This window comes from Lissotriton helveticus, chromosome 1_2 (assembly GCF_964261635.1).
Source record: "Lissotriton helveticus chromosome 1_2, aLisHel1.1, whole genome shotgun sequence".
Classification (NCBI taxonomy): domain Eukaryota; kingdom Metazoa; phylum Chordata; class Amphibia; order Caudata; family Salamandridae; genus Lissotriton; species Lissotriton helveticus.
Window position 1 is genome coordinate 393,820,049 of NC_136058.1, and position 25,538 is coordinate 393,845,586.

At 42.0% G+C, this 25,538-nt stretch overlaps 1 protein-coding gene across 1 annotated transcript in view; it reads right to left on the bottom strand.

Moving 5' to 3' along the window:
* Positions 1–319: 319 nt before the first annotated feature.
* LOC144806304 (uncharacterized) overlaps positions 320–25,538 on the bottom strand; it is a 51,555-nt gene continuing 26,336 nt past the window's right edge. The window contains exon 2 of the mRNA XM_078672698.1: positions 320–5,398. Within this exon, the coding sequence (XP_078528824.1) occupies positions 3,276–4,688 (1,413 nt within the window). The 5' untranslated portion in view covers positions 4,689–5,398 and the 3' untranslated portion in view covers positions 320–3,275. The remainder of the gene's footprint in view (positions 5,399–25,538) is intronic.

The following is a 25,538-nucleotide window of genomic DNA, read 5'->3' on the forward strand; positions in this document are numbered from 1 at the left end:
TTATTCTTTACATCATGAATTTTTGATTTTCCAATATATGCTGAACTCACCCAGCTAGTGGTCAATATGGATAAGGGAGGGGGCTACCAGATCCAGTCACTTACCTTGATCAGTGAGGACGAGTCATTATTGGAAAACAGTTTTGAGACTGAACCCCTCCTGCTGTGAGTCTCTGTGCCCTCCACGTTAAGCTTTGACGGACCAACAATGTTACGTCGGGCCCCTCACACCTCCCTGATGAAGAAGACCCTAGACATACATTTCAAGCCCCCTCTGTCCATAAATAAGAAAATCACTGGAGTTTACAGAATGTGTGTGAAGGATTCAATCAACTTTTATTTTAGAATTAATGCATATTCCATTAAATCAATACAACAATATTATAGAACAGCGTTTCCCAAACTGGGTCACGACCCAATGGTGGGCCGTCAGCCAATTTATGGTGGGTCGCGAAAGAGTAATAAATAAGGGTGCCTTTACATTTTGTAATAATCTTGTCAGATTTGCCGTGCTTAAAACGCAGATGTCAAATATTAGGATGTACCTTTTGACAAATCCTGCTCATTCTGTTAAACTGGGGATTGGTGTCTACTTTTCTTGCTCTGACTCCAAAGCGAGAGGAGTTTTTAAGGTGAACTATGCGACAATCACACTGATGTACATGCAGTGTGAAAGGAAAGGCTGTAGGGTGTCATATTTTGTAACACACAACAACATATAAATACCTGCACCTTTAACTGCTGATATACTTCAGAATATATCCGCAGTTTGGAAAGCAAAATTAAATCCATTATTTTACAATTCTGAAGTGTGATGGGAACAAAGATTTTAAAAGGATCAAAACAAGATAGTTTTACAAAGGATATTCACTGAAACCCGACTTCCATACACTATCATGTGTGTTCCAGACACCTTTATCAGTAAAGCTGTCTGCAAATCTAGTGGTCAGAAAATGTGCTGCCTGTACACGACGGACGTTACTGTTTGATGCTTTATTATTATATCAGCGACTCACGCCACGCCATGCACAGTTCTGTTGTCAATGATTTCATTTGAAACGCTGCAGTCATGACATTAATGATGTTACAGAACATGTCACGAGTGATGTAGTATGTGGGGTAATTAGCTGTGCATGGGGAGGGTATGACTTATAGTTACTATAGGGAACGTTTTATTGTTATTAGAGATAACAATAACTGTGGAATTTCAGTGTTTTTTCAGTTTAAAACATTACATTGACACAGAACTTTTCACCTAACTATAACAACACTTTAACCTTAGTTTTTTTCTGTGAATTTCTACAGTTGTTTTTTAATGTAATACAAGACATAATTACAACTCATAACTATAGCACCACTTTATCCCTTACTTTTTCCAGAGAATTTAAAGGCTTTTTTATAGGCTTTTTTTAACATAAAGAGTTATATTTTATTTCCATATGGAAAGCCTACCCCGCCACACGTGTCCTTTGACTGTGCGCGGCATGAGGTTAGCCGCAGGGCCTCGCCTGCTGCCAGTCCCGGCCTCCAAACTAATGATTTTGTTAACGAGTCTCAACACCAAATATAACAATAACTATTGGCTTCATCAAGGGATGAACATATCAATATACAGAAAGAATATATATATATATATGTATATCATGTCTATAAAAATCACCAGTGCTTTTATGAAATGTATATTTCAGTAATACACACATTGCAATGTTTATTAATAGTGACAATTATAAAAATGTTTAATAAAGTTTTAGTATGAAAAAATCATGTTTGCAAGTCTTTTGTTTAACGTAATATTTATTATCAAAGCAGTTTGTGGTCTGTAAAATGTTAAAAGATACACTCAAAGACATATTTTTTTTAATAACACATACATGTCTCTGAGTCTTTTAACATTTTGTCAGCTCACAAAAGGGAATCAGAAAAAAAGCACAAGAGAGCCCTGGCCTCCCGCTGAAGACCATAGAGCTCCAACTAGGAGTGTTTTTGAAAAATATGGTAAATTCTCCATGGATTCAATGACCCCGGGGACTTTTTACTGTTTTAAAAACTGTTGTTTGAAGGCTGCTGCACTCATTGCAACTCCCCCCACAACATTACTAAAATGTGTGTTGCCTCCCCCCTTGCTTTCTAGGCGAATCATTAAGTTGTAAAAATATGCTTTAAAATCCCTTGCAGGGCATTACGGGGCACTCTTTCAAGGAGCAGTAAATAATACATGTGTGGCTCCTGCCTCTGATTTATTCTTTTTTTGTTCTTTTTATTTAGGGTGTTCTGTGCAGCTCCACTCTCCAAGCCTATACAGTCCACAGGGACCCCATACCCAGGGCCACACTCATTTATTTAGAGAAGGGGCAACGCATCTCTGCGGGACCCCAACGCCAGGCAGTTTTCTATTAGGGAGGGGGTTTGTGTACCCCCTCCCCGAACTTCTGAAGATTCACTAAAACTACTTCCACATTCATTGCAATGGTATCAGTGTATATTCGCTGATATGTTTGGAGGTTTGATAAGTGACTTGAGCTCTTTACACATTCATTGCACTTGAATGGCTTTTCTCCTGTGTGTGTTTGTTGTTGTCTTTGTAGGGCTGATAATTGAATAAATCTATTTAAGCATTCACTGCAACGGAATCCTGTGTGAGTTTGCTAGTGAATCCTTAATTCCCAAGAGACAGTTAAACTACTGTAATATCCAGTGCAATGATATGGTTGTTTGCCTGTGTGTCTTCGCTGATGAATCCTGAGCTTTGAGGAATCTCTAAAACTCTTCCCATATTCATTGCAAAGGTATGGTTTTCCCCAGTGTGTGTTTGTTTGTGTTTTTGTAGCAGTCACTACAATTGTATATTTTTTCCCTAGTGTGTGTTCGCAGATGTGTTTAGAGGTTTGATAACTGAACTTAGCTCTTCACACATTCAGTGCCCTTGAATGTTTGTCCCCCAGTGTGTGTTCACCGATGATTCCTTAATGCTGAAGATTGTTTAAAACTATTGCCACATTCACTGCAATGGTATGTTTATTTTTACCCTGTCTGTGATCCCTGATAACTTTTTAGCTATATTTTTGTGACTAAAGTTCTTCACACATCCACTGCAACTAAATGGCTTTTCCACAGTGTGCGTTCGCTGATGAATCTTTAATGCTGAAGAGTCACTAAAATCACTGACACATTCATTGCAATGGTATGGTTAGTCCCCATTATGTGTTTTCTGATGTCTTTTTGTAACTGTGATAACCAACTCAAGCATTTTGCACATTCTTTGCACTGGTATGGTTTTTACCCTGTGTGCAGTCGCTGATGTTTTAGGAGATATGAAGACAAACTAAAGCTCTTCACACATTCACCACACTTAAATGGCTTTTCCCCTGTGTGTGTTTGTTGATGTCTTTGTAAGTTTCCTAACTGACTAAAGCTCTTCGCACATTCTGTGCATTTGAATGGTTTTTCCCCTGTGTGTGTTCGCCGATGAATTCTGAGAGTTGAGGAATCACTAAAACACCTTCCACATTCATTGCAATCATATGGTTTTTCTCCAGTGTGTGTTTGTTGATGTCTTTGTAGGATTGATAATCGACTAAAGCTCTTCCCACATTCACTGCACTTGAATGGTTTTTCCCCTGTGTGTGTTCGCTGATGAATTCTAAGCTTTGAGAAATCACTAAAGCTCCTTCCACATTCATTGCAGTGGTATGGTTTTTCGCCAGAGTGGATTCGTTGGTGTTTTTGTAGTTCAGACAATTGACAAAAGCTCTTCACACATTCACTACACTTGTATGGTTTTTCCCCTGTGTGTGTTCGAAGATGTGTTTTAAGGTGTGTTAACCGACTAAAGCTCTTCACACATTCACTGCACTTGAAGGGTTTTTCCCCTGTGTGTGTTCGTAGGTGTGTTTTAAGGTGTGTTAACAGTCTAAAGCTCTTCACACATTCACTACACTTGTATGGTTTTTCCCCTGTGTGTGTTCGAAGGTGTGTTTTAAGGTGTGTTAACCGTCTAAAGCTCTTCACACATTCACTACACTTGAAGGGTTTTTCCCCTGTGTGTGTTCGCTGATGAATTTTTAGAGATACTTTCTGACTAAAGCTCTTCACACATTCACTGCACTTGAAGGGTTTTTCCCCTGTGTGTGTTCGAAGGTGTGTTTTAAGGTGTGTTAACAGTCTAAAGCTCTTCACACATTCACTACACTTGTATGGTTTTTCCCCTGTGTGTGTTCGCTGATGAATTTTTAGAGATACTTTCTGACTAAAGCTCTTCTCACATTCACTGCACTTAAATGGTTTTTCCCCTGTGTGTGTTCGCTGATGACTCCATAATGTTGTGTTTAAACTAAAACTAGTCCCACATTCATTGCAATCATATGGTTTTTCCCCTGTGTGTGTTCGATGATGTTTCTGTAGGTTCTGTAATCGACTAAAGCTCTTCGCGCATTCACTGCACCTAAATGGTTTTTCTCCTGTGTGTGTTCGTTGATGCTCTTTTAGGTGTGCTGACTGACTAAAGCTCTTCCCACATTCACTGCACTTGAATGTTTTTTCTCCTTCGTGTCTTCGTTGATGGCACTTTAATAGAGACGAGAAATTAGAGCTCTCACCAAATGTGCATGATTCTTCTTTCTTGGTTAGTGTCTGTGGGTCTGGTATATATTCGTCTGCATCCCAAGCCTGTGCTTCCTGATGGGCCAACATGGCTGAAAAAGCACTTCTGTTATTCTAACATATCCTGTATGTGCGAGGTTTTTTGCACGTTTGATTTCTGATTTAATAATAATGTGCAATAGCCATTAAATCCTTTCCACACTCATAATATGTATAACGATTCTTTGTAGGTGATTGTGCCTTTAGATTGGATTATGGTTATGCACGTTTGTGGGTAAAGATTCACCTTCCTTCTGGCCGGTGCAATCTGGGATGGTCCGTTGTACGGTAGATAGCAGAATCCGTCTTTTCTTTACCCTTCAGTTTTCAGGCTCCACTCCGTTGTGCTTTCATTGGTTGCTGCGGTTTGGCCAGAAAGAGTTTACAAGACACCGAGAGCACTGAATGATGGTCTGTTGTTACTTTAGAAAACAAAGCACTGCTGTAACCACATCATACCGATCCCATGATGAAAGCTGGTACTGACACCTGTTTACACAGGAGGTGGCTTGTCTATGTTTTTCTAGAGATCATTTCTTAGTCTTGTGGCGTGGAGGTGCACAGCTCAGGTTCTTACGTCAACGGAACTCCCCTTGACTGCTTCTGCCAGGATCTGTCAGTTTATGCTCAGGTTCCGCTGTTGCAGACTGCGCTGATGTTTTCCTGAACACCGGAGATCATTTTTGGTGACAGGTTTTTGCAGATTTTGAGTTTTAGTTTCATTATTCATAATAATTTCATGAATTCGAGCCATTTTTCTGCTGGATGAAAAGAGATATAAAATTACTAAATGGAAACAGTGGAATGGGAATTCACAATATTTAACTGGCTGTAGAAAAACATTTCTTCTTTACCATTTTTAAAATTTGGCAAAGAATATTTCATCATACATGGATATTTAACTAAACGTTCTGTTGATCATATAACATCTTGTTAACTTCTGAAAAGGAGGCGATTTACCAGTGTACACAGAGTAACTTAGAAAAGAAAGGGCGGTCGCAGAGCACCTACATGATAGAGGTGCAGTTTAAAGTAGATACACAATGACATGTTTTCATTTAAACAAGAACAGATTGTGGAAATAGAGAGGGGTCAGGCTGGGCTGCTGTTATTTCAGTAACTCTTCAGGAAGTATATAACAAAGGTAACTCTTCAGGAAGTATATAACAAGGGTAACTCTTCAGGAAGTATATAACAAAAGTAACTCTTCAGGAAGTGTATAACAAAGGTAACTCTTCAGGAAGTATATAACAAAGGTAACTCTTCAGGAAGTATATAACAAGGGTAACTCTTCAGGAAGTATATAACAAAGGTAACTCTTCAGGAAGTATATAACAAAGGTAACTCTTCAGGAAGTATATAACAAAGGTAACTCTTCAGGAAGTATATACCAAGGGTAACTCTTCAGGAAGTATATAACAAAGGTAACTCTTCAGGAAGTATATAACAAAGGTAACTCTTCAGGAAGTATATAACAAGGGTAACTCTTCAGGAAGTATATAACAAAGGTAACTCTTCAGGAAGTATATAACAAGGGTAACTCTTCAGGAAGTATATAACAAAGGTAACTCTTCGGGAAGTATATAACAAGGGTAACTCTTCAGGAAGTATATAACAAAGGTAAATCTTCAGGAAGTATATAACAAAGACAAGGCTAACTCTTCAGGAAGTATATAACAAAGGTAAATCTTCAGGAAGTATATAACAAGGGTAACTCTTCAGGAAGTATATAACAAAGGTAACTCTTCAGGAAGTATATAACAAAGGTAAATCTTCAGGAAGTATATAACAAGGGTAACTCTTCAGGAAGTATATAACAAAGGTAACTCTTCAGGAAGTATATAACAAAGGTAACTCTTCAGGAAGTATATAACAAAGGTAACTCTTCAGGAAGTTTATAACAAAGGTAACTCTTAAGTATTTAACAAAAGAAACTCCATTTATACACTTCTTCTCATTCCTTTCCTGTTCACACTGCGCAGCTCAAATGCCAACTCCTGTCTTTACCTCTCTGTTTTTTAAGTCACCTTTAAAACTGTCAACAGCTCCCTTGGTTCAAACATTTCTGGTTTCTTCTAACCTGGAAGATTGGAACATTATTGTGAGTTGAGGGGGGTTTCCTATCGCCATAACTTCTGTCAATCTCCTTAAATCTAGTGCAGCTTAAAGGGCCTGGGCCTGGCCCTGAAAGCAGGGATGTGGAATTCCTATAGCCCGACGCCCAGGAAATATTGTTTGGGGTCAGGGGCAACAAGTTTTCATGTGCATTTTGTCCATGGGACAAACAGGCCCAACCCCCTCAAGCACAGACCCTTTGGCTGCCAGTTTGCAGTACCACATTACGAATCAGGGAAGGACATTGTCTGCAGTTTAAGTAATATTTGTATACATGTGCTAATGCTGTTCGAACTTGTATTCATGGTTCATTAATGCAAAGACTTTTTTAGGGTGAGCGCTCTAAATAAATGTAGTAAGCTCAGACTGCACTACTGACAGTAGTTCTGGTATAAAAATGTATTCACATGTTTTCAAAGTTTAGCAATATGAGGCTACGTTTAATGCTCCCAGATTGATTTCTGATTAGATGCAAATATTTGCAGAAGCTTGAAAGCAAGATTATTTATTCTTTGCTTTCAAAATATAATATTCACAAAAAATCGAAATAGGAAAAATACATTTAGCTAAACTACTGTAAAATTTTAGGTACCATTTCTTTGCAGCATCATTTATTAAAAAGTGCTGATGTATGCTGGCATTTATTCATAATGGAAAATCAGTGCAACCCGTTTCAATAAGATTATGGGAATCAAAAATAAACAAGCACTGGCAAAGCCAATAAGTCTGAAATTGGCGGTCAGCGTTTTCGTTTTGTCAATGTGCGTCTTGTTTAGGCATGCTTTTTGTAAAACCTTATTGGTGTGGGAGCTGCTGGGCCGTCATCATTATAACAAACATTGGCAAATGCAAAACTTGTTTTTGGTCTCAAAAAGCACACATTGCCACTGTAGTAGCACTGAACAAAATTACTTTGTGAGCCAATATGCTCCTTCTGAAAGAGCAGAATGCTGTCATTCACAGTGAAGCCAGCCAAAAGACAAAGAGAGCGAGACAGAATTTTACTAAACACAAAAGGTCATGGTTAACGCCAGACCTAATAAGGGCCCCAATTATTAGTGAACGTCTCAAAAGTGCACCCATGGTATATGTCCTTGCATTAAGTGCATATGTACATCTTTCGTGAATTCACATGAATTTACAGAAGTAGGCCAAGAAATAGTACTCCTAGAAAATATTTCTGAACTACATTTTAGCATGAGCAAATATGCATGTGTAGATTTGCTCATGCAAAAATCTGTTGAATGTTTGCAAGTTCACTTTCCCTCCAACCACTTTTTTCACAGACCTAGAACAAGTATTATGTCTGCCGTTGTCAGGAGTACATTTTCAACATTTATCATTTTGGGAAAAGATTAGAGAAGAGTGGGGGAAAACCCTTAAAACATAAAAGGTAATAGGTTTGCATAGACTCAAAAGGGCATTCTAACCCTGGAAGGATTGCTTACCACTACCTTCAGACCCAGAAAGTAGATCTGCAAAAATGTGACAAAATAAGGGAATTGTTAGTATTCTAACCCTACTATGGTATGAGCCCTGGCATAATCATAAAGGCTATATCAGAGCTCTTATAGAATGCGATTGCTGCTATAATTTGTCGTTGCATTATATGGCAAAACAAGGGACAAGGGGATTTTGTTACAGAACAAGTAGATTTATGAAGCAACGTGCCCCATGGACAAGTAGATGTTTTATTAAATTCCACACCCCTGTGAAAGACAACTTTAAAAAGCAAGGGCTCAATTCACAAAGGTACACTGAGACATAAGTCTAACTACCAACTGACCTGTGGGGAAAGAGCTTACCGGGGATACAGATTAAAGACTTATGGCAAGTATCCTGTAACATTCTGTTCTCTACGGTGCATGCTGCAAATTTAAGGAGGGAGCTCATTTTTTGTCTTCACAGTCCCTATTCGATACCCCTAAAACTATCTAAATAGGGGTAGGGAGTAAGGCTGAGGTGTCCGAAATGCAGCCAAGAAAAAGTAGATAACATACACATGTCCCTGGAATGTCCTGAGATTCAATGTTTTTGGGCAGAATTGAGTAATTGTATGTCAATGATACTCGTTGATAGAATTGGGGGCCTCTAGTTGGCAGAGGTAGGAACCATTGACCAAGTAGGGGCAGTTGCTTCTAGTCAGGGAAAGGGGGATACACTCCTGGATAATCCCTGCTCACCCCTTTGGTAGCTTGGCATGAGCAGACAGGCTTATCTCAGAGGCAGTGTGTAAAGCATTTGTGAACACATACAGTAATACAGCGAGAACACTACAAATGGACACCACACCAGTTTAGAACAATAAGTAAACTTTACTAGACTTAACACAAGACCAAACAACAAAAATCCACAATAACGTAATCAAAAATAAGACTTTAAAATGGTATAAAATAGCTTAGTTCAAAGTAGTTGGTAAATGCAACACTTTACTCTCAAAGTACCTTAGATGCGTCACGCAATACAAACAAAAGGGTTACAGGGAAGGTGATGTGTTGGTTCCTTGCTTTGGGGAGGTGATGCACCGGTTCCTTACTGCAGTGCATGGGAGGTGATGTGTCGGTTCCTTACTGGAGAGGAGGTGATGCATTGGTTTCCTATTGTGTTCTGGTTACGATGCGACAAGATGGCGCCTCGATGCGATGCGACAATCCGGTGCAATTTGACAAAATGGCGTCTTTGGTGCGATGCGACAACATTGGATGCGCTGCATGCACGCCCGAAAACTGTGCGGCAAACTCAGTAACTTCTGGGACCTGTGACATGCTTCTCCGGTGATGCGACGGCGACCTCTGTGGCGGTGACACGCTTCTCCTGTGATGCGACACGCTTTGTCGGTGATGCGATGGCGAACAGCTGCGGACGCGGCATGCTTCTTCGGTGGTGCGAGGGCAACTGCTGTGGTGGTGACTCGCTTCTACATGTTGCGTCGCGCTTCCAGCTCCCAGCAACACGCAGTCTTCTCAGGAGACCCAAACAACAGTAGGCACCTCTCTGCAGGTAGAATCCCCAGCAAGGGAATTCAGGGGAGCTGGTGGTGAAGTCTTGTGTCCCTAAAGCACACTTCAATCCTTGGAGATTCTTCTTCAAGATGATGAAAAGTTCACAAAAGTCCTCTCCCCCTTTCCTTGGCAAATAAAGTATCAGGTCAATCTGCAGTCTGCAGTCCAGAGCTTGAGGCTTGAAGCAGCAGCCGCGAAAACCCTCACCAGAGGAAAGCCATTGAAAACCGGCAAGATAACACATCCACAGCTCACTTCCCGCCGCCCGGCCGGTAGCCGCTGAATGTTTTGCCGGCCCGAACCTCCCGGCGGCAGCAGCATAGATGAAGGAAGAGGTGTCGGTTGTGCCCTCGGGCTCGTTCCGAGTCAGGTGCAAAGCCACCACAGAGGAATGACCAGAAGCGGCTGGTGGCAGGCGGAAAAAGAAAAACTTAAAAAACTACAAAGGCCCGGAAAGAGGGCAGAAATTGCCAAGGCCCAAGGCGAAAAAAAAAGGTTTCCATTTGAGACCCATCTGGACCTAGCTGGAGAGAAGCTCTGTAAGCAGCAAGCCTCTGCCTCAGTGTGGACTGCAGTGAGCAGGAGTCGGAGCCGGAACAGGTAGAGAGAAGAGGGGTGGGGGATCCAAGGACTACCAGGCTTTTCCTATTTGTCAGTTTTGTATGTTTTGGGAGTCGACATTGTAAATATGTGTCATATATAAGATTGTGCGCCACGGAATTAAGTGGCAGTCTCCTGAGAACCTACCACTGGTGTACTTCTTGGACAACGTTGCTTAGCTGCAGCTAATAAACCTGATTTTCTACGCCTAACAGAGTGTCTTGTGTCTCTCTTTGACAAGGCAGGTGAACCCGGAGATTTTAGGCGTGCCCTGCGCCGCTCGGCCCATAAGGCCCAGTTCTCCAATTGGCGCCCAATGTGGGGCGGCTTCAGTGGTAGCGGTTCAGCCCGAGGATCGTGAGGAGCTTCGCAAGAAAATTCTGGAGGAATCGCGAACCACGTCAAGCGACCCCTGTATGTCGAAGTGGACCGAAGGTCTTTTGTAGCGCGGCTACTCCTTTCCGACGGCTGCTGACGACTGCTGCCCTGTCTGCCGCCCTACCATGGCCCTCTGGTGATGATTGGTATCGCGAGACATTAGACGGACACCTGTTAGCGTACGAAAACATTTAGTTAAGTATTCGTGGGTAGCGCCCACTCTTTTGTCTTGTTTTTGTTATTCGACTAATGCATTAGTCGAAGCCAAGGGGTAAGTACGTTTGTACTGTGATCATTGCTTTAACCCCCTTGAAGTTTGTGAATAGTCCAGTTCATTACGAAATGCCTGGGCTTAGTAAGTTTAGGAAGTTCTGTTGTTTTGACTGTACTAGGGATTCCCGGCTAGAGGATTCTTGTCCAATTCCTCCTGTTGGAACTCCCACTTATGAGCTGTATTTGAAACATGGTCTTGGCCCCATTATTTTGAATGAAACATGGATCCGATATACAAAGAAAGATGGTGTTCTGCAGTGGCCACAAAATGGTAGCTTTGAGCCTGATATATTAGATAACTTAAAAACAATTTTGTTTAAGAGAAAAGCCCGGCCGGCAATGTTTGACTCTTTCCGCCTATGGCGTAAGGAAGTCAAACAGAAAGAAATTAAACAGGCAAAAAGAGATAAGAAAACGCAAGATATGACGATTTTACAGGCTGCTCAACAGTTTAAGAATAATGAGACTGATTAGATGATTGAAGTCTCAGAAAGACAGCATCGTATGGCAATAGATAGATGTTATCCCGCATTGCCTACTTGCCCACATGCTAAAGATCTTGACGAAGATCCCTTAATGTCTCATTTGTTGAGATTACCTCCGCCTTATGTTTTGGGTGCTAATGCACCCCCATTACAACCTGTTGTTCAGCCACCAGTTGCTCAACCAGTTGTTCCGAATGTTCCACAATTGCCTCTTCCAGTATTTCCACCTCCACCTCCTTTGCCGCCGACTTCTGTGCCTCAGTCTCCTTTACCGTCAGTTCTCTTCTAACTACTCGCCCTTCTCCTGCTGTACTTAATACATTGTCTCCTGTTTTATTGTCAGATTCTCCTACAGCTCGCAAACGACTAGTCGATACTGTTTCTGGTCTTTTATCACCTTTCTTTGGGCCTCTTAATTTGACTCCTGTTTTGTCCCGAAGGCAATCCCGTAGTCAAATTCCAGATTCTGACGAGCGAGTTAGGTTAGACTCTCTTGCTAACAATTGGATCATGAGTGGTCCACATTATAGTGTGTGTGATATCTTGGATACTTTTCTTTAGTGGAATGCGCCTACGCAGAGATATGTTTTTAATGTCATGGGTAATACGCTTCTTAAAGGATGGGGTGATATGGATTTGGATCTACCTCCTCAGGGTTTGTTTGACATACAGGATAAATTTGATAAAGGACTTATTGTGGGTCCTGATGTTGAGGATGCTGTCCAGACACTTGTCAATTTTAGGTCTTTCTTTTTCTCTCAAGCTTCTCTTGAACGTGATCCTGCGGTTCGGCGTAAAATGAAACACTATCCTATGCGAGAAGTCCCTCCGATATGGAGAGATGAGGTTCCACAAGCAGGCGCTGTTCAGGCTATCCCAGCTCATTTTCAGCATATATGGGTACATGTCCCTTGGAAAAGATCGGAAGTTTTGGCGCTTACACAGTCTTTACCGGACCCTCGAAAGAATCCTGCTGGGTATTATAAAGAGCTGTCCCAGACTATTGATGCATGCATTATGAATCTAGCAGATATTGATTTGCTGATGGGAAATGTAGTCCCTCAAGCATTATGGGCTCGGATTCGTAGGGAAGATCACGATCAAGCTTTAGGTGGTAATTGGGCTGCTATTATTGCCGCAGATGCAGCACAAGTAGGTGGTGCTAAACCTGGTGCTTTGATTACAGAATTTCCCGGTAGAATCATCACTTTAATGAAAACGATGATGCCTGCCTTACGCATTAATTGGGATAAGTTAGCTGCGTGTAAACAGAAGAAAGATGAGAGTGTCTCCGATTTCTTTACCCGTTTTGAGGAGACGTTCATCGACTAAAGTGGTCAAGATATGAGTACTGAAGGTGGACAGCGATTATTTGTGGATAAATTTGTGTTTAATTTACTTCCAGAATTATCGCATAAATTGAAAGATTCTGAGAGTGCGTGGGCCGTTTCTTCGTCTGCCCAGATATTAGCCACTGCTCAGTACTACAAAAAAAGGGATAAGGCAGAAAAGGATAGAGTGGAGAAAAAGACTAAAGAGTTGAAAAGAAAGGTTCTTTTGCAACAAGCTTATCCCCCTCGTTCTGCTCAGCGTCAATTGCAACAGCCTCCACAGTTCCAAAGATTGTTACAGAAACCTACACCTTTTGTCCCGCGACCTTTGTTGGGTCCTAATCAATGTGCCTATTGCAAAGAGGAAGGTCATTTTAAGAGTATTTGTCCGGTTTTACTGCAGCGTAATGGCGGACTGCCAGGGCCACGAGGCCGTGGTGGTTTTCAGTCAGCACCTAGGGGTAGAGGGCGAGGTGCGTTGTCTCAGGAACAGCGTTCTTTTCCCCCTCAGAATACTATGAATTATTTTGATCAGCAGAATTCCCAGTTCGCACAATATTACAATGACGATTATTGTACTGAAAACGAAAATCAGGATTTTCATACTAGCTAGGACAGCCACGGACAAAGCAAGGGAGTGGTATCAGTTCCAGTTGACCAGAATGGGCCTTATGTTAACGTTGTTGCATTGGGTGTTTAAGAGCCATTTCTTTTGGATACTGGTGCAATGAGAAGTTCTATTATTCACTCCAAACTCCCTGGGGCACCTTTGTCTGGCTTAACTAATTTTCTGTAGGATTCTCTGGCGCCCCAGTTCGCAACCCGGTTTCTTGCCCTTTGCCTATCTCCATTGGGCCTCATGATTTGGAAGCCCCACTCATTTTAACGACTGGTTGTTTTGAGAATTTGTTGGGTTTGGATTTATTGAAACGTCTACATGCAACATTTTATTGTTCCCCCTCTGGTGTACATCTTACTTTGGGTGATGAATTGGTTTCTCCTATGTATTTGTCTAAGGATCAGCTGCCGCTTGAATTGCGTTCACTTCCTGCTACGCTTTGGGCCACGGGTCCGAATGATGTTGGTTTGCTCAAAATTCCACCTTACGTGATTACTGTCAAGCCTGATGTTAAATTGCCTCGCATTCCTCAGTAAAGGATTTCTAATGATGGCAAAAGAGCTTTGTTGGCTATTGTTCATGATTTAGTCCAGAAGGGTGTGGTTGAGGAAACGAGAGGAAATGTTTGCAATAGTCCTGTTTTGCCTGTTCTTAAACATACTGATCCTTCTAAGCCTCCTGTATACCGTTTTGTGATTGATCTTCGAGAGGTCAACAAAATTGTTGTCCCTCAGTTTCCTGTTGTCCCGGATATTACTGCCTTGCTCACAATGATCCCTGCCTCAGCTGTTTGGTTTTCAGTTATTGATCTCAAAAACGCTTTCTTTAGCATGACTATTGCTGGGGAGAGTAGAGATCTCTTTGGTTTCTCTCTCGGAGGCCGAAGTTTTCGATTTAAGCGTGCACCTCAAGGCTATTTTGAGAGTCCTCCATTTATAGTCAGGCCTCCTGGTGCTACTCTTTTTCAGTATATGGATGATCTGTTAGTGGCTGCCGATTCAGAGGATGTTTGTAAAAATGCGACTTTTGCGTCATTTGTCTGATTTACATCATAAGGTGTCACCTTCTAAGTTACAATATTGTCGCCAAGAGGTTACCTATTTAGGTCATCTCTTGTCGAAGGAGGGAGGGCGATTGACTCCAGAACGTATTCATACAATTGCACGAATGTCTGTACCATCCACACAAAGGGAGGTGCGTGCCTTTTTGGGCATTACCTCATTGTAGACAGTGGATTCCGAATTTTTCTTTATTGGCTAAACCTTTGTTGGCACTTACTCTAAAAGATACACCCCAACCTCTTCCTTGAACTGATGAATGTCAGAAGAGTTTTTCAGATTTACGTACTGCTTTGTGTTCTGCTCCTGTGTTGGGTACTCCAGATTATAGTAAGCCTTTCACACTCTACGTGCATGAAAGAGAAGGTTGCGCATTGTCAGTCATGACACAACAATTTGGAGACAAACAAAGGCCATGTGCCTATTTTTCGGCTACATTGGATCCTGTAGCCAAGGCATTGCCTAGTTGTCTCAGAGCAACAGCAGCAGCAGCGATCTCTATTCGTCAATCTGCTGGATTGGTATTGGATCACACTTTTGTTGTTATGGTACCACATGCAGTGGATACTCTCTTAAACAGAACGAAAACGCAACATCTCACGAGTGCTCGCTTGTCTGGGTATGAGTTGACGCTTCTGGCTAGTCGCATACATATCAAGCGATGTAATGTTTTAAATCCAGCAACATTATTACCTATTCCAGAAGAGAAAGATACAAAAGAACAGCATGATTGTTTTCTTCGTACAGTGGAGGAAACTAAAGGCAGAATAGATTTAAAAGATACACCATTCGTAGACCCGGATGGGATCCTATGGGTGGATGGGTCTTGTTTCAAGCTTCCTAATGGCGAGACGACTGCAGCCAATGCTGTTACTACTTTGTGTACAGTAGTAGAAACTGCACGCATTACACAGAATTCAGCACAAGCGGCTGAGTTGATTGCACTGACGAGAGCGTGTGTGTTGGCTAAAGGAAAGAGAGTGACTGTTTACACCGATAGCCAATACGCCTTTGGCGTGACTCATAGTTTCAGTCGTTTGTGGAAGGAAAGAGGATTCTTTACTTCCCTTGGGACTAAAATATAGCATGGTCAGTTGGTGACTGACCTTCTCGAAGCACTTGCCTTGCCTATTCAAATAGCGATTGTGAAGTGCAGTGCACACAAAAAGATTATTGATGATGTGGGTCGGGGGAATGCTTTTGCAGACGAGGTAGTGAAAGAAACAGCGAAAGATGTTAAGAGTCGTATGTATGTTGCAGGTCCTGCAAGATGGGTCAGAGAAGGAGGTATGTGTGAGGACACAGTAGAAAGTGTGAAAATGATCCAAGAAGAAGCAACAGAGAAGGAATTGAGTAAGTGGAGAGAGAGTACGGGAATGTTGGACGCGACAGGGTGTTGGACGGAGTTGTTGGAACACCAACGTTGGTTGTTACCAGATGCCTATGTACTGCCTGTAGTTACTATGGCGCATTGTCCAGCTCATATCAGTGCGAAAGGAATATGCAAGCTTCTGGCTCCAGTATGGCAGAATGAAGGTATCCCCAAATGTGCGGAAAATGTGGTAAAGCACTGTATTGTTTGTTTGATGCATAATCCAGGAAAGGGAACCCCAACTCCGGCAGGTCATTTTGCTCCTCCTACGTATCCTTTTGAGGTATTACAAATTGATTACATTCATATGGAACGTTCCAATAACCTCAAGTATGTTCTGGTGGTGGTCTGTGCCTTTTCCAGATGGATAGAGGCCTACCCCCTAAAGGATAATACTGCTTTGTCCACTGCCAAAGTCCTCTTGAAGGAATTCTTCCTGAGGTTTGGTTTGCCGCGCATTTTCTGGAGTGACAATGGAAGTGAATTTGTAGGTCAAATTATGCAGAAGGTTTGTGCGGGTCTTGATATTAGGCAGAAATTCCATGCGGCAAACCACCCTCAGTCAGCGGGTTTGGTAGAGTGCTATAATGGCACTCTCAAGCTCAAATTAGCAAAGATTCAGGCCAGCACGGGCCTTGCTTGGCCCGATGCCTTACCTTTGGCACTCCTCTCTACAAGAACTGTACATTCTCGTTTAGGACTTAGCCCTTATGAGGTCGTTTTTGGGCGTCCAGCCAATGTCTGGGGAGTCCCTCGACCTAAAAAGTATTCTGATATTCCATACCCATTGTTGATTGATTACTTGCATGACCTTACCACTAAATTACGTGTTATTCATCAACAGATCCAAAACGCTTTGCCGGAGGCTTCCTCAGATCCAGGTCATTCCATCCAACCTGGCGACTTTGTGTGTTTAAAAAACTTTCAGAGGAAAAAGAACCTGGAACCTCGTTGGGGGCCACCGCTACAAGTGCTTTTGGTGACGCGTACAGCAGTGAAGGTCGTCGGGAAGAAAAACTGGGTCCACGGTGTGCATTGTAAGAGGGTACTCTTGCTTTTACCTTACGACCAGTGGGTCCGAGAAGGCGTAGGCGACAGTTAGAGTGAGAAAGTACCCGGATTTATACCTTTTAGTAGTGCACACCTGGACTGGACAAGTTCTGAGAAAGAAGATGACAACGTGTTGCAAGAAGCTGTACCATCACATAAGCGATTGAATACAACAAATCCAGAAACTTTGTTTCGAGATCAAACAATACCTGCCAAGACACGGTACAACCTAAGACCTAGGTTGACTAAAGACAATTGAACTTTTTGTGTTTTCCTTTTTCTTTTGGTTACTCTTGTTGAAAGACTTTTCCTTTTCACTATCCATCAAGTTGCAGGGTCACGGTATGAGTCTTAGGCTGTGACCTGAGTAGTGACCTAGGTCAGCAGGACTTGCAGTGTCATAGGACGGCTAATAATCACAACTAAGTGATCCAGGAAGATTACCGTGAGCAACGCCTTAGAGAATGGATAATAAAGTGGAAGGGAATGATAAGAAAGTTGTAATGCAACTTAAGTATAAGAAATTATTGTTTAATCGATGTGACGTAGCATTGTGTATTTTAGTATGTTCATGTATTTTATTAGCTGGTGTTGGTTGGATTGCCCACACTATGCAGCAAGCACCTGCTCCAACTTCTGTTTCCTTGCCTTTTCCTGCTACTACCTCTCCGCATAAGTTCTATACACTCCCAGATCATGAGCAAATTAGGAGAACAGAATACTTCAACAATTCATTCATCCAGTTTTGACATCAGCATCAACTGGTAGTCAACACTACTGACTGTTGGGTTTGTGGGCTCCTGCCCCATAATGCTGAGAAAGGGATGCCATATTTAGTCCTTCCATTTTCCTATGAAGGTTCCGCTTGGGCTTATTTGGCTATGTTTTCTAATACATACCAGAATCAACTTCGATATCCTCCTGATGGTCCGTATAATGGTGGAGCAGATTTTAGTCATAGTTCTTTGATAAAGGGAATAGTGACTATGGCTAAAATTGCCGAAATTGGTAAGATTCCCGTTGATGAGAAGCGAGCATATGATGGTTGGAACGTGACTCGTTACGTTACTAGCCTTAGTGATAAGGCTAGACAAAGAAGATCTTTGCCAATTAGGACCATACCTCATAAAGGTAACTTATGTCTGCAAATAAATGGTCAGAATAATAAGAACAAACAGGAAAAGAGTGTTTGTTCCCATACATACATCTATTCACCCTTGATTTCTTCACCGTTAGTACCATCTCAAGGTACATATTTTGTTTGTCGTGACAGAGCCTATACATGGCTTCCCGCCTATTTTTCAGGAACATGTTACGTGGCTTTCCTCCTTCCCCCGACATATACTGCTCCTTCAGGTCATCACAGAAAAAGATATGGCAGAGGGGTTATTGATTCTGGAGACACAGCTGGACAAGAGGGAGGAGACTTTATGAAAGGGTTTCTTCCCTTTTGGGGCCCAATGGTCAATAGCAGAAACATTAGACAGCTAGTTTGTGTTGTTGAGGCTACGATAAATGTGACTTCCGTATCCTTAAGTAATTTGACAGCCGAACTTCAGGCGGATCGCCTTATGACTTTGCAAAACCGAAATGGTTTTAGACATTGTCCTTGCAGATAGAGGAGGAGTCTGTAAACTGATTGGGTCTAGTTGCTGCATTTACATTCCTGATAATGCCCCTACAGTATACCAAGCCATTTCTAAGTTACACGTGATTTCCGAGTCTATTCATCAGGACACAGGAGATTGGTCTGTGATGGGATGGTTTTGGGGACTACTGTCCACATGGGGATGGAAAGTGTTAACGTTCCTTGGAATGATTCTGGCCATCATTTTCTCTTGCTGTCTTTGTTTGCAGTATGGCCCCGCCATCTGTGGTCTTTGTGCCACCTTGTGTGTTCCAGAGCCTGTGTTACAGCAGACGGAGAACATCAAAATGATGTTGCAGCAACAGCTCAATGACCTCATGACCATTGACATTGACTCAGATTAACTTGAGTCCTTTGTGTTTTGCCTGAGTAATGGCAAAAGGAGGGTCTGAGGTTCAGTGCTTTCCGACTTCGCTTCGTATCTAGCCGCCATTTTGTGACAGCCGCCATTTTGTGTTGCCTTTACTCAGGCTGCCCGGCAAACAGAGTGTTTTTTGCCTTTCCAGCTGCTATGCGTCTCTTCTGTTAAAAAGTAACCCTTTGTCCTTGTTTACAAAACCGATGTCAGGGCCTGGCCGAGTTCGTTAATCCATGTCTAGACTGATTGATCCTTGTCTTAGTTGACTGTTAGGGTCCCACCATTCTTCCTTTACTTTATCTTATTTGACTGGCCTTCGCTATTCTCTCCTTGTATTCTCCTATTACACAACTATCCTTTGAGGCACGCAAATATGTCCTGTCACCTGCAAATTGGATTACATGCACTAGCATTGATTAACTTGAGGGGAGGGGATAACATGGGGTCTGAAAGAAGGGCGTATTCGAGATACCCGATAGCTTTTTTTCAAACTTTTCCTATTTTTCAGTTTTGTATGTTTTGGGAGTCGACATTGTAAATATGTGTCCTATATAAGATTGTGCGCCACGGAATTAAGTGGCAGTCTCCTGAGAACCTATCACTGGTGTACTTCTTGGACAACTGTGCTTAGCTGCAGCTAATAAACCTGATTTTCTACGCCTAACAGAGTGTCTCGTGTCTCTGTTTGACAAGGCAAGTGAACCCGGAGATTTTAGGCGTGCCCTGCGCCGCTCGGCCCATAAGGCCCGGTTCTCCACCCCCATTGAGCCCCCATTGTGCACCGAGCACCCTGAGCTCCCCTGAGCCTTTGGAGCTGTGCTAACAGTGCCAACAGGGCAATAGCTCCATTCAGCACCCATAGCTTCCCTGAGCCTTTGGAGCTGTGCTAACAGTGCCAACAGTGCAATAGCTCCATTCAGCACCGAGCATCCATAGCTTCCCTGAGCCTTTGGAGCTACACAACATTGCAATAGCTCCTGTTGTTTCAGTGTTAAACTGAGCTGTGCACATAGAGAGTGCTACGGTGCAGAGGGCTGAGGGGAAAGGGAGAAGAAGGGTGCAGAAGGGAGCAGAAAGAAGAAGGAAGAAGGAAGAAGGAAGAAGAGACCCGAGGGTCGGGTATCAGAGAGGCAACTGGAGAGTAACCTGGAAAAACAAGATCACAAGACCACGACTGACCACTTACCTGCGCCGGCCCCCGTAATCTTGTTTCCCTTTACTACCCCAGCAAGAGCCCTCGATCAAAAGAAAAATGAAGGTGTAGAAAAGAGTACCTTCAACACAACCTAGAGCCCTATCCAGGCATTACTCAGGCAACTAGGCAGGTTCTCAGTTTGAGTACTTTTACCACCAGCTACAAGAAAGCATAATCAGCCTAAGCACACCAGCGAGTAGCTTCTATTTTTATTCTTGTTTTCTTCTTCCTTCAATCTTGTTTTCTTCTTCCTTATGGCATATAAAAAATTGTGATCACCGACAATACATATGAAAAGACTGGGCACTCAAGAGACGTCGTGCAAAATGGCCCAGACCAGATTCCTTCCTGGGAACGCAGACTTCTCAAAATTCTTTATAAAATCAGCCAAACCCGAAACGTCAGATAAAGGGTATCCTCAAAAAGCACAAACCAACCAGAGTGAATCCCTGGATAAAGGAACAGATATTATAGAGAAAAGTAACTCCTCACTAAACTCTTCACTTAAAAACATCAAAGTCTGGGACAAAAAGCCGACCATCGACATCGCTACGTCAACACCTTTTATTCTAACACCCGTAAAAGATGAGAATCGAAAAGGACACACCAACCTCTCTCTCTGCCACACCGACCAAAAATCTTGTCAAATTGCTGAGACAGACTTTACCTCACCAGATATTAAAATTAACGAACCAATATTTCATAGGGCTGATAAAGTTATAACAACAGCAGAGTCCCCGGGACCATTAAACAGTACTCCACAGAGAATTTTCTCTTCGGATGAGAAATATTCCCATCGTTCGGATTTACCTTTCCTAAACAACATGCTTTCTTCCAATGGCCAAAATCCAGTGTCCCGACTCATTATTGACTCTTCAAAAGATCTTGGAGTCAGTGCTATATCTCTTAGGGAATATGATGGATAATTCCGACCAAATGTTGGATACCCAAATTGGAATGCTCCAACACCTTGTTAATAAGAAAAGGAAACATCAGCAAGTGGCCCAACAAGTCTCACCTTTAGAATCCTATGGTGAGGAGATAGGAACTGCGGACATTCATAAAGACAACCTTTTAAGAAAAACTCCTACCCAAATAAAGAAGGGAAAAGCGACCCAAACCAGCTGTATCTCTAAAAAAGGAAAGAAGGAAAAAATGGAAAACAGAACATTCTTTTCCCTCAGAAAGCTATTCGAAGAGCCAAAAAAAGGAAAACATGTGTAACAATTCAATTCCCATCTATCCAATTTTTTACCGATGCGGACCAAAGAACTCACCTCAACCTTCAAAAACTGAGACAAATAAAAAACTCACATCCAAGAGTGAATGCCCAATAACAGATCCTATGGACCCAGTTTCAACAAACAAAGAAAAAAGGTCAGGAAAAAACCCGCGACAAAGAAATAAAAGATCTAGAAGAAGATTTACAAGAAAGAAAGCTCAATAGCTAAAATGTTCATGGCCTATTACTCAGCAACGCAAAACCTCAGAAAAGGTACAATCTCAGAGAACAGACAACAGACTTCGTGAGACCGAAAACAGCATCCAAGATCTTAAGAAGAAAGTAATGCAAAAACAATTAAATCCTCTCACGGCAAAATTCACAATGCCTGGCTATAATAAAGTACATCCAGTGTCTCCTTGTGATCAAATCAAAGATCACTCCTCGGAGGCAACAAGTTCCCCAGCACTGCAGAGTCATTCACGCTTTCTGGGACTTTGCAACTTATTTCCCTCAGGAAATGATCCACTAAACCGATGGAAAATATTGAATCTAATCCGCAAGATTCCACAATTACAGTCCGTAACAAGTTCTGAAATAAAATTAGTAATGTTCCAGTCAAAGTCTAAAAACACTGTGGTTATCGTTGAATTTAGGTCATGTGTTATTCCATCAATAATCATAAACGGAAGTGAGATCCTTCAAAAAAACGGTTACGATGTCACAGCAGTAAGCAATAGGGGAATCCACCCAAATATGAAACTAGAGGAAAAGAACGCTATAAAATTTCACCTCTCAGACGATAAAGGCAGCAGCATTAAAAGACCCACAAGTATCCCTAATGAGAACTTGACTATTTCATTAGAAAACAGAGAGAGGACTATCAGCAATAAAAATAAAGTCAAGCAGGACAGCTCTTCCATGGAACACCATTGGTCCTGGATATCGGAGACCCTAAACTGTCACAAGCAGGGAAGGGAACGCAAACTCCCCTTTTAACAGCAGGTTGTCCATAGCATCGTGGAACATAGCAGGGAAAAACAAAGAGAAAATGGCATCAAATTTGGAAGATTCCCCGGCGTTGGTCATTCTTCAGGAAACTTGGGCAACAAAGCCATTTAATCAAAATAACTACTTTGACTATGAAAAAGCTGCAGAACAGGTGCCATGGGGTCACGCTGAAGGTGGTTTAGCAATTTTGGCTCACAAGGTCTTCTGTTTTTTGGGATCAAGAAGTAATCCTTTTGGAACACAGAAATATCCAATGCCTAAAGGTTAAATGCCGGCTTGCCGCCAAGGATTCACCAACGGACCTAATAATTTTTAACGCTTATATTCCACCAGGTCTCTCGTACGATGCTCTTCTGGTCAAAATATTTGAAGATTTAGAAAGGGTGGTGGAAGAGAGAGGTTTCCCTCCCGTACTTCTAATAGGAGACTTCAACGGAAAAGTATCCAATTACCTCATAAGTAAATGGGAATATAAAGAACAAGCAGAAGCTCTATCAATCCCTACTCCGTTATTCCTAGCAGGGATCAAAGCAGATAAACGGGGGAAAATTCTACTGTCTTCCCTCCCCATGAGAAATAGCTTTATCCTAAACGGACGAACAGAAGGAGACATCTCGGCCTCCTTCCCAAGAAAAGGCAACTCCTCCGCTTCTATAATAGACTACATGATTTGCAGTTTAGTTCTACTCGATAGGGTTAAAAACGTTTCATCATGGAAGCGACCACGCCATATTAAGACTTGAAACTGAAATAATATTGCAACACACATCTCCGGGACTTTTCATGCACGTACAAAGTTCAGTACTGGTTAATCAGGCCCAGAGGAGACTATCATGGGCATCCACGCTTTCAACAAAATAAGGCGCTCGATCTCGGACCTGGGGATCTGGGTTTGAGTCTTGGTAACGACGCCAAACATCCTGTGATTCTGGGCAAATCACTTAATCTCCCCGTGCCTAACAAAAATGAATACGTGTCCTCATGTAACGTAACTGGTGCTATGTAAAGCGCTCTGATACCTGATTCAGTTCGGGTCAAGTTTGCGCTATATCAAACTCTGCAAAAAAAAATATATATAATCGACAAGGCAAAGGTATTACAATTTGCACATTCCTAGGACCCAATAGCAAATTTCAAAATAGTGCTCTATAAAATAATACAAGTCCTACAGGCAAATTTAAAATCTCAGGACAACAGAGCTATATTCCAAATAAGAAAATTCCCAGATATGAGAGCCACGGCATTAAACAAATTAATTCGCTTACAATTTCAAAACCCCTCAAAGACATTGGAAATTAGTCATCTAAAAAAACAACGGAGGAGGGAAAAAGAAAAAATGCGATAATCAGAGCAGGATAAAAACTGGGTCGAAATTCAAACGGCAGTAAAACAAAACAATACGCGTGTGCATTGGAGCCTAATAGCCAAACAAACAGGTACGAAGAAATCCTTGCAAGAATCACCAGTCCCCCCGAGGGAATGGGAATAATTTTTACACAACTTATATAAACCAAATCGGAATCATGAAAATCTGAATTATTCTCTAGGTTCACAGACGAAAAATAGGCAAAATAATTTTCCCCTTGTGGCTCGCCAAATCGTATACCACATAAAAAAGCAAGAGCATCAGCTGCAATGGGCCCGGATCAAATTCCGATGAAGGCACTTCAAAGTAATCCAGAGGATTGTAGCAAATATTTAGCGCCATTATTCTCACATTGCTAAAATACCAGGAAAATTCCCAAATCATGGAAGGGGAGTATAGTCACCCCAATTTATAACAAGCATTTGCAATGCAATAGGTCTCGCAGCATTAAAGTTTGAGTTACTGGCATTGTAAATGACAATGCTTTGCATGAATTTTTTTTTTAATTTGCAATTGACATATAAACATTGTTTGTGAATGGTTAGCTGTTGCTTGTGCTAAGCTAAGTTGGCAGTAATATAGAGTGCTAGTTTTGCTTGTTATAAGCATGCTGATTTAAAGCGCTCTGATACCTGCTGGTAATGTTTGCGCTATATAAAAGTGAAAACTAATAAATAAATAAACAAGGTAATAGCCAGAAAATTACAAATAGTGAGTGTATTGGTACTGGGGTTGTGGGGTGTTGATCTCCTAGAAAAATTAAAATATGGCAAAAAGGTGCATTTTAAAGCAATTTTGTGAATTTGTAGGGAAATGATTCCCAGGCGGTCCTGTGGGGCAAACATGATAAAAAAATTATAAAAAACTCAGTACTGTTAGTGTGCCGAGGTTGACATATCCCAGGGTTGCTGAAGTTCCTTCTTATTTCTTTCAATTTTTTTTTTATTTGTATCCCAGAATATTCATAATAAAAATACTGTATTGCGGCCTAAATATCCTTTGCGAAAATATCTCTCAATTGGTTGTCGACTTTGTACTATTAACTCAAATAGAGTAATCTTTTTGTAAACAATATTTAGGACACAAAACTCTGATACCTAACTGTTTTCGGATTTCTTTCTCCTCCTTACTCTTACTTTGTTTTATGTTTACGTCACCCTCTGTGTGGTTACCTCCTTTTCTCTCCTTTCAGAATGGTTTATCCAAGACACTATCACTGTAAATTCCCCCTTCCGCACGCCCTTGACCCCCCCTTCGCTCTGTCTTTGTATTCCTGTAAACTGTGCCTGAAAGGGGTCCAGAGGCTCTATTTGCAGCTTGCAAAGTGCTTAGAGGCAGCCCCGAAGCACCTCACACTGTTACTGCGGCCGTGAGGGCTCACTATGTCCCTGTGCATCGCGGCATACAGATTGTGAGCATGGTGAACGCGTGAGCCAGACTCTGATCATGCAGCAGGCTGAGCTGGGAGCCACGCTCACATACGGAAAGAACGCCAAACAATGAGGAAAGATGCCTCCAAACATAACAATGATGCCAAGCAATGAAACCATGCACATGAAGCTCGCCGCGGATCCATAACCGGACCGAGCCGCCTCTACCTAGAGGGTGAATGCATCAACCTGCTACAACCCACCTCGCTGGACACAGTCCAGCATGACGTGCCTCTAAATAATGTGAAACACAACCAATCACAAGAACAGCAGGCCACTGCCATAGGTCAAGTGAGGACCCCGGGGAGACATCACCCGGATTCTATAAGCACTCTAGGTCCGTAGAGCTTATTGGTCGAAGTAGGGGGATCTGAGGGGCACGGCATAC